At 43.6% G+C, this 10,511-nt stretch overlaps 1 protein-coding gene across 1 annotated transcript in view; it reads right to left on the bottom strand.

Moving 5' to 3' along the window:
* PDIA5 (protein disulfide isomerase family A member 5) overlaps positions 1 to 10,511 on the bottom strand; it is a 94,440-nt gene that overhangs the window by 30,042 nt on the left and 53,887 nt on the right. Inside the window, exons 12-13 of the mRNA XM_009640837.2 lie at positions 3,515 to 3,585; positions 2,296 to 2,459 (exon numbers count right to left, since the gene is read on the bottom strand). Coding sequence (XP_009639132.1) covers positions 2,296 to 2,459; positions 3,515 to 3,585 — 235 coding nt within the window. The remainder of the gene's footprint in view (positions 1 to 2,295; positions 2,460 to 3,514; positions 3,586 to 10,511) is intronic.

Consider the following 10,511-nt stretch of genomic DNA (forward strand, 5'->3'; position numbering starts at 1 on the left):
CAACATCTGGGTGGAAAAACATTGCTCTTGTATCACTGTGTCATCCGTAGGCATGAATCGAGAAGAACAGCAAGCAGGTGGAATCAAAAGGCAAGCAATATAAAACAGCATCTTCCATTCAAATATCCTTTTTGTACCCTTTATCGCTATCATGCAAACTTCTATAAAGAATTTCATGACCTTCTCTTGAATTCAGATATTAAAGCCAGGATGCAATAATCAGCATCATTCCACTTGGACGACTGGGGATGACTGAACTGGAATATTTTACCTTGATAAAGAGAATGTCAGGTTTCAATTATGACTGCACATACTGGCTAGATCAGAGCAATCCCGCATATCTAGAGCGCCTCTAACAAAACTTCTGCTATTCACCAGCTCACAGACTTCTCTCAGACTCATTAAATTCCATCTTGCTTTATATAGTGATTACTTATATAAAATCATCAGAATGGTGCCACGGTATAAAGATCGTCATATGTCACCTTGGTAATAAATTACCTTTTCAGACTTCCCTGTCACTTTGAATGACACCATTTTAAGTTGTATCAGGTACATAAAAACCAAGTGGAGAAAAACTTGATTTTTAAAGTCCTACTCAAGGTCACTTGGTGGACATCCATCGTATTTCCATCGATACTGATTTGCTAGTTGTTAGCAAAAGAATTAGGGCAGCTGGTCTGCATTGTCACATGAACACAGTCGGTGTGAGCTATCATCGATTCCAGTTACAGTCAGAGGTGTGACTTCATCTCACACAGACCTTCCCGTGCTGACCTGAAATAAGCTACCCAGATACTGGTAACAACCTAGTGTGGCAGCACAGACTGCAGTCACCACAGAGGGACCGGAGCCAAAACCCACATGGCTGCGACTAGACCACTCATGGGGGTGGGTTTACACAAGCTGTATTTTCATCTTGAGCCTGCACCCCAGACGCATTGCTATTTCCACCAACTGAAGTTGCTGTGACAATTTTATCCCCAGTCGAGGACTGATCAATTGACCCTCAATCAAGGACTGATCCCAAGCAAACAAAGATCTCTCTCTATTGCGTCTCTGTGTGGGAGAACATCCCGCAGTCGAGAGCAGGAGACACGCTGTCTGGGTTTTCCCTGTGTTGCTGACTACCTGAGGCCGCGGGCAGAAGTATTCCAGAGGCACAGCAGGATCCAGAAGGGATTAACAGCCCTTCCCTCTTCCTCATTGCTTATTCACTTGCCAATATGTACAGGCAGCGTCAACCTGACTCTATAACTCAATATAAATTACGCAGGGCTCAAAATACTCCAGCAACCTAGTGAAACAGGGACAGTGACTTAACATCCAGTATTGACACAGCAGCCTGGAGCCCAAGTGTGCAGGGAGGCCAAGGGAGTACTGTGTCTAAGTGTACAATACAGATAAAACTTCCCAACATGCTACAAAGATGCTGCCAGACCATATCTATCACCTGATTTGAAGCACTCAGAGATGTAATTTAAAAATAAAATTAAAAAAAACCAACAACCCCCCCCAACTCCCCTTGTCCCACCAAAATAGGAGGGGAAAAATTAAGATTACATTCCTCACGCCAACTGTATTTAATGGTTAAATGATTTAAAAACTTCACAAAACACTGGCAGTTTTTTCCCCATTGAATAATGCAGAAAATACATTAGGCTTACAGTACCTAAAGGAAATGCATATTTTATTCCAGAATACTTGGAGAGAATTGTACCAGCAATTTACTTCTTTGAAATGAAATTCTTTTCATCATACATCAAACTTAATCCTGCATATTTTAGCACACCACCCAAGAAAAGTTGGTTAGTGCAGACCAAGGTGCTGTTTTTGTTGGTCTCACTGGCTCTCCTTCAGCCCCATGTAGCTGGTATTCTAGGCATTGGCTCTGAAATGCTGGAAAGAGAAAAGTACAACTGCAGAAATTCAGTTACTAACAGTGAAATCTGCTGCTTAGTATAAAGAGGGAACAACAAATGTTCTGTTTATTTTTCACAGCCATTGCTATTCCTTCTCCGGTGAGAGGCTTAGGGTATATTTGAAAAATATTTATTTTGGGAAAGAAATACCAGAACAACGACGAAAAACCCTACAGCAAATAAAGGATTTGGTGTATTAGAGACCATAATTAACATACATGTTTGTATGGCTTTGAATACTGGAATTCAATTTGGTTTTGTTAGAAAAGGATTTAGGCAGTCAATGAAGTTTAAGATTTACTTCCTCACCAAAGCAGTCTTCAGGAGCCAGTAACCAGGAACCCAAATACTATCTCAGACCCTCAAAACTTACTTTAGCAGCCAGTCGATGATTTTCTTCTTTGTTCTGAGGTGTGGCAGAGTGTATTTCTCCTCTCCATCCTTAAAATACTTCAAAGTAGGAAACCCTGAGATGTGATATCTTTCTGCCAGTGCCTTGTTGACGGTAGCATCGACTGCTGCAAGGACACCTGGACTCTGAAACAGAGACCACTAACTGTAAATCCCAGCAACATACACCCCCCTTTGGCAGGAAAGAGGGGACTTGGGGGCAATCACCCACAATCTAAGTGGCTTTCTCAGGCACTCAGCACAGACACACAGAAAGCCACAGAGGACTGATGCAAAACCAGGAAGGAACATCTTATGGACTAAGTGTAACCAGACTTGTTACCTGTTCTCCTCCCATTGCCGACAGAATTCCCTGTATGTAATTCACTTTATAATGCTTAAGAGCTGTTCCAAGGAATAGCATTTCGTCCCACAAATCCCAGTTTCTCCCAGAAGAAACAAGCATTGTTAAAGACAAGCTTACTTCAAGGGAAATTCATCCTTCCCTAATTTGCAGACATCTTTACATGGACCACCTTTAGTGTCACAGGAGAACAGACACTTGTAGAGTGTGACTCATCTGATCTTTGTTTTTCTCATCTCCTCCTTCTTCTCCAACAACTACAAAGGGACTCTAGATGTCTCCACTGAAGATTAAAGTATGGGGGAGACTAATCCTACTCCTCCTCTTGCATGGCGTACGCAGCGTGAGACTGAATCAATAACACTAATACTTATATTATTGGATCTCTCTTCTCCAGCCATGCTGATGGAGCACTTAAGATGAAGCTAATGGGGTGATGCAACCATAAAACCAGGGTATATGAAAGAGGGATCAACCCCCTTTGGTTTTTTATAAATCTAATTCGTAAGTGAAAGCCTATGTTTCTTCACATTCAATGCCTTTAAGTAAGGGGGAAAAAAAAAAAATCCATTTTGGATTTGATCATATTATGTATAAGGCCTACAGCAGAATACATAAACATTTTTCGATTTTGTTTTCATTCAAGACAGAATGTTCTTTCTAAGACTTTGGCAGGGCTCATGCATTAGCGATGAGACTGTACTTTGGAAGCACATTTTGAAGGGTCCTGTGGGAGGATGAGAACAGCTGAATTTGTTGTAGGGAGAAAAGTCACTTTTATTACTCCAGTTATTTATTACTGATTATTTGAAGGATATAATAAAGGAAATTAGCTTACATCACTGGCTACATGGAGAAACTCTGCAGCCTTCTCATATTCTGGCTTCATTTTCTTACAGTGCCCACACCCTGCCAAAAAAACCAAAATCCAATTAAGTTGTACACGCCATGGTTATTCATTGACCCATCCAGCTATTATCAGAGTCCAAACCCATGTGGTAGAGATTTACTAGAATTTAGTACACATTTTACTTAATTTATTTGTAAAGCCTTGGTATGATTTAGGATCTTTTCCAAAGTGGTCACTATGGTTTAAACAAATAATTTAATCTATTAAAAAATGATAATAAATCCCCTGAATTTGCACCCACACCTCTTCCCTCCCAGGAAGTACTATAAACACAGTACTCATCAAGCCCATCCCTTCTAGCACGCTCTTGGGCAAGAGCGAGGCACAACCTCCCCTGTTTCAGTTTCTAAACCTTTATCTGCTTTGAAAAGAAACAACAGAGGCCCTCACGTGACTTCCTGACTTTTAGCTTATACTAGCACAGCTTAATTGAGTAATGTAATTTGAATTAAACTGCACCGATAATAAGCCCCGCTTTACAGTGGTGCAGCGTGTCCCTCTAGCAAGGATTTGCACTGATTTAATCACATCAGTGTAATTACACCACCACATATGTTCTCAACATAAGCAGGGCCTGTAAAACTGAGATAATGGTGCTTTCTCGCTTGTGAGAAGTTCTCCAGAGATCTGCCATTACTTCACTGCTAAGTGCTGACATTACAATAAAGTAAAATGAATGCATGAGCGAGAAAAGCAGATTTAAAATAAATTATTTGGGTGTAAATTAAACTGCTTTCAGCCGGTGCGATTGCTTCCAGGCAAGCTGAGCTTTCAGGACCAGGTGAGACTCCTGCCATGACGTGAAGTTATGCTTCAGCACTGACGGCGGGGTGCTGGGCCTCCGGGACAGCCCCTTCCTCGCCCCCACTATTGCCCCCAGAGGGACCCACGCAACCGGAGCCCTGCAGGGTCAGAGCAAAGGGACGGAGCAGCAGGGCAAGGGCCAGACCAGAGACGCAGTGAGCTGTAAGAAGGTGCATGGCACGACCCAGACGCCCTGCACTCGCCTGCCCCGATGCAACGTCACCTCAGCACAATCCCTCGCCACGCTTTTTCCTCTTGTTAGCAGCAGCAGCCAGCTTTCCTTTCTTCAGCTGTTATTGTTGGAACAGGCACTTGAAAGCCCGGACTTTGCTGAACTTTTCAAAGTCGTATCGGAAAATACAGCTAGAAATCTGTTTCAATGGAGCTTCAGCAAAAGCTGTTTCTGAGGTTTATGGGCAACAGGGTTGGGGCTATATTTACACCACTGTTTAAGAGAAAATAAACCAAGGACTCTGAATCTCAGCACTGCCTTGATTCCCACTAATGGGATGACTGTTGAAGCCAGCAGACACAAATCTAAGCCCAAACTCAACCAGACAACCATGTTCTATATAGCACAAATCAAAGAGCATCGGCAGCCAAGAAGCGATATGACATCCAGGTGTAACTTCACCACAGCAAACAGGGACTTCAGCAGAGCTCCAACCACCACAGCACACCATGAAATGCCTTCAGGGCATGTTTATAGCACCGTGTGGATACATTTGAATGAAGACTGCAAATCCCACCTATGAATTAGAGCAAATACGCAAACGGTTGATCCCAGATGAAACACCAGTTTAAACACCAGCTAAGGTCCATACCACTCAGTCACCTGCATAGTCCTTCTTTTGAGCAAAAAACCAATGCTCTAATGTGGTAGGAGCAGCAGAACGAGGGGATCTCAGCTGGAGGAGGAAGCTTTGCTTTGGTTTTACAGGGTGGCGGAAGCATGTGCCACCAAGCTGGGAACCTGATGCGGAGCTTCAGAGGTGAAATTCAGGAAGAAGCTGGAAAAGGCTGAGGAAGAGTTACTGTCTCAGCACCGCTTGTCTTGGTTCAGAGCACGAAAGAGGCTGGCAAAATGATTTATTTGCCACCCACAGAAAACCCGCAGGCATATGGCTTTGTGGAAGGGGCTGACAGTTCCCTTTGACACCTGCCTGAGTTGATTTATTTCTCCTTTTAGGAGCAGGGAACTTTATTCATTTTGTACTCTTCCTCACTTTTAAACAAAGGGCATCTCAAGTCCCAGCTCAGATACCTGGGAACCTCTCTGAATTAGCTAGCTCAAATTTGTACAACAAAAAAAAAAAAAATTCTTTTCTGCAGGAGTAACTTCACCTTGGTGGGCTTTACACAGCATGTCCTCCAGCCAGAGCAAGCTTCATACTGTGTTATAGATACGGTATCCACACAATCTACACTATATTCCACAATCATTAATATTAGATCTGATCAACCAAAAGCATCAAACAACCTGAGTTTTCACAAACCTACACAGGGAAAACAAACAAGCAAGCAAGCAAGCTAGGCATACTTTGCCCAGGAAATAAAAAACAATCCAAAGCATCTGAAATTCATGTAATATTTTGGAGAAAGATATCCAGACTACGAAATGTCACTGTTCTGGGTTCTTTCACGAACATCACACAGACACAGCACTACTGACTGCCACAAAGCTAACTCGCTCATGCTTAAAATAAAGGGGAAGCAGGATCAGGTCTTTAAAGGCACTTAAACACAAACTGAAGTCCTCAAATATTTATCATGCAATGCTTGTTCTACCCCCGACAGAGGACAGCACGATATGCCAGCCTGGAAAAAAAGCCACCACATTAAACTGAATCCGAAAGAAGGACAACAAATCTTAAGAGCTTCTTCCACAATAAACAGTGCTTCTCTGGCCATCTTTATGAGAATTTTGCTATTGCATTGCTTCCACCTACCACTGCAGAAAAGGGGAGATATGAATTAGAAGTCAGACCTATACACTGCAAATCAATTAATCTCTCCTATGATTATTTATCCTACCTTTCAATAATCCTATGAGGATTGCCATTAAATTCTCAAGACCAGTGAAAAAGTCATTTAAATTAATTCCAAGGTCACTGCCTCTCCTTTGATTGCTACGTTCGGTTGTTCAGCAGCAGCTGTATCCCTCTGCGTTAAGCTCTTCTAGTTTTAGACATTTTCTGTTCATAAAATCAATGGGAAAATAACAACCACCCTCCAGGCCCTTAGCCCAGACGCTCCAAGGTGCTGCATAAGGTCTGCTGGGACAGTGGAAGGAAGCCCGCAGGTCTATAGCAGGCATCTGGGATACGTGTGCTCTTAGAAGACGCGCTGTGGTATCAAGTGTATGCTGACATTAAAACTAAAAGACTAAGCAAGGGAAGCGACTCATTCAATCCCAGGTGAGAAGAGAAAGGTCACAGTCAACACAAGGATGCCCCGCAGCCTACTCCAAGCCCTGACATCCCCTGAACCTCTCTGGGTCACAGCTGATGGAAACACCCAAGGGACTTGTAGGTGTCTACACAAGGGGACTCCCACAGCCTGAGTCTTTTCTCGCAGAAGACAAGTAGCTTCCCCGGAGGTGCAAGTTATTCTTCATCTGGCAGCAGAAACCAGTTGGGGTTCAGTGCCTGGCTCTGCTGAACAGTTCTGGATAACTCCATTGACCTCTCAGCACCTCATCTTCCTCCTCTTGCACAAAAGGAGCCCCAGGCTGCAAGGGCCAAGGTGCTCGAACAGAAAAGAGCACTCAGAGTAAGTGTAATGGAAGAGTGTTACAAGACAGGAAAAAAGTCAAAGCTTACAAAAATCAGTGCTAGGACATCTGGTACAAGACAGGCCCCTGATAACCATTTTCAAAACAGATGTCTAAATGAAGCAAGGATTCCATTTTCCCAGTTTATTTATAATCAGTCTTCTCATTTGCACTGCTCAGCCAGGCAGATAAACAGCTCCTTCCTTTGGTGCAGTCGCTGTCATGCAGCTTAGCTCAGCTGCATCCCCAGAACGATGGCAATCACAGGTCCCCAAGAGCATCAACCCAGTGCAGAGAAGTCACCTCCCTCCAGAATCCCACCGCAGGGCAGAGGACAGCACTCACTCAGTGCTTCGTCCTTCCTAGAATGCGACAGTACTCAAGGACAGAGAGGCAAAGGCCAAGTGTGGACAGAGTGATGCTAATGTGCAAGGGTGAGCAGCGCACAGACAAAGGGAAGGTTAACAAATGCGCCGAGCAACTTTTTTTCCAAGTAAATATCTGCATTTGTTTATAGCAGCCTGTTTGGCACCATGGCAAAGACTCATAATACAGAGCACAGTGGCTCCAAACATTTTCAGAAGTGAACTAATGCAAACATTTCTACTACTAAAACCAAGTTTTGCCTGCAGAAGACAGGCAGAAAACCAGTCAAGCAGCTCCAGCTAAGCTCCTGCACATGCTGTCTTAGTGCTGTCCCCAGAATGTAAATCCCTGGTTCTCTCTGTCATTCACTGTTTGCTTCTTTGAGGTTATTATGGCTATATAAATAAACACCATGCTTTTGGTCAAGTCCTCTCATTCAAGACAACATCATCTGAGGATCTGAAATGTACATGACAAGCAAGAGAGAAAAGCCAACACAACCAAGCAGTTGTGGACAAGGAATTTCTGACATGAAGAACCCTAGAGATAAATTAAATTGCAAATAAAGATTTTAAAGAATCATTACATTTCTGCCATTGACTGACTGCTTGAGTACTGTTATCTCATACCAGCTATTTATTGTATCATGCCAGCTCTACACCCATCTATAGCTGCATACCAAAAATACCTCCATTAGCCTGATGAGCAAACAAATACAAAGCACAAAGCGTGTCCTGCTTTCAGCAAGTGGGTCACTGACAGTGCAGACGACACTCATGGAAGATTTACAGACAACTTCAAGAAAAAAAGAAAAAAAAAAAAAAAAAAAAAGAGTCTCAAAAAAATTCAGATGCACCTTTGCTCTCTAAACATTTAACACCTGGGGATACACCTTTGGTTTCTCCATTCCCAATCCCAGAGGAGCAGTGACCTCTCAACACAGCAGAACAGCCAGCCCTTAGGCATCCCCTGTTGTTAACTTTGAATATACACCTGTATATACAAAAGCAAGAGTACGTATGAGGGGTGGAGACCCAATCCTTGCAGCCAGGGCAAGGACACACACAAGTCCCAGCCCTCTTATCACCTATGTAAGAATACAAATGTATTATTCTCTTCCGCCATGGAAGTCTTTAGCATGCAAAGATTTCTTATGCATCATGTAAAAGAGTAGCTCTAAGGTTTGACACGAGGCACCTTACAGTTCTTTCACTGGTGTAGGAGAGCATAAACTACAGCAGCTGCAGATTCCCTTGCATAATTTAGCCGTCTGCATTGCAGACATCTGATGGGAAATCATCCACAAATTTGGCAGGGAGGGAGGATGAAAAAAGCAGCTGTTTCTCCCCGTAATCACAGGTACGAATTTGCAACCGTGTTGGTTGCATGTTCACTCAACAGTCACAAAGGTCATAGCCATGAAGCTGTGCCCAGATCTCCAGGTTTCTGCTTTAAAAAAAAGCAAAACCAAACAACAAAGATCACCTTATGAAGGATCAGGAGCTCAAGAAATTTTATGCATCCTTTTCCCTCCGGGTATTTACTCCCACCAAACTGTCCATCTCATTCTTACCAGCAGCACTGCCCACCCAGGTAAAATTCCAGATACTTAAAGGTGTTTCAAGGCTTGATGCTTTCTTGTAAGTACAGTAGAAGCAGCTTCAACATCTTTAACGTGATACTGAATTCAAATTTTCAACAACTAGAAATGTGTGGACACATACACAAATTCAGACCCCCCCACCTCAATACTGTACTTTTAAAGGTAGGTTTCATTTGACCAAGTATTACATTGCTTAGGGATCAGTGACAAGCAAACAGCTTTATGGCTTTACAAAAGACAAAGCCTGTGAAAGGTCAGCCTGGAAAAGATTCTGAGGAACTAGAAATACAGAATTAGAAGGAAAACAATTCAGCAGTTTGGATTACTGCAGTCATGCTACATTTATGCGGTTGCAGCCTAACGCCTCGGCTGCGTGGGCTGCATAGTTCATCCCAGTGACAGGAGAGCAGTACAGCATCTCGTCCCCAACCATTATCACCATCTCACTGGCACTGCCACAAACTCACAGCGCAGTCAATCTGTGCGTGCAATGATCTGTGCAAATCCAATCCCAGCATGTACACACAGAAGAAAGTCCCTGCCTGCTTCCAGCAGCTCTTCAGTGTGAAGTCGGGGCACAAAATGACTACAAATCGGTCACCCCTTTTCCTGTCCATATGACTTGCTGAGGCGGTAGCGACCCCATCCCAGCCACCGTCTCTCTCGGGAGAACCTTATGTGTGTGCTGCAGAGCATACACGGCAGGCATGGAAGTCCCTGGGGAAAAGCCTCAGAGCACTGAGAAAAAAAAAAAAAAAAAAAAAAAAAAAAAAAAAAAAGAGAGTAGCACGGTGTGGATCACTACCAAAATTTAGATGGACTGAAACTCCTGATCCGACCACAGGAACAGGCCAACACCACGTGAACTACATGACCCCTGCCTGGTACATAGGGATGCACGCTGAGCAAGCCAAGCCTCGCCTCCCTGCTTGATCACTTTTGTTGTAGAGGTGAAAGCATTTGAAATCCAATTGTTGATGATCTTTTCTATGCTGGCATAACTGTTCCCCCCCAGCATCATTGAGACTCCTCAGCTGAAGCTCTAGACAGCTACAGTACAAGTTCAGATTATTTATTTATTTAATAAAAAGACGGTCAGATCACTGCATCACATAAGATAAACCAGATCAAACTGAGAAGAGAGCTTAAGCAAACGTATCCTCTGGGAACCCTGTCTGCATCCATGCCGTAGCCACAGCTCCGGCAGAAGGGCTACCTTCAACCAGCAACAGACCTGGGCAGAGGAAGGCTCAGCACAGAGGGGGAGAAACACCAAGTGGGTCCCGCAGGCTGCCTCCGTGGGATTTAAAAGATGACAGCTCTGATGACCTCCTGCATAACATGTGCTTCTGCCTTCATTTCTGGTCATGCTGGAGCGT

The sequence above is a fragment of the Egretta garzetta genome, unplaced genomic scaffold, assembly GCF_000687185.1.
Source record: "Egretta garzetta isolate BGI_Z169 unplaced genomic scaffold, ASM68718v1 scaffold326, whole genome shotgun sequence".
Classification (NCBI taxonomy): Eukaryota; Metazoa; Chordata; class Aves; order Pelecaniformes; family Ardeidae; genus Egretta; species Egretta garzetta.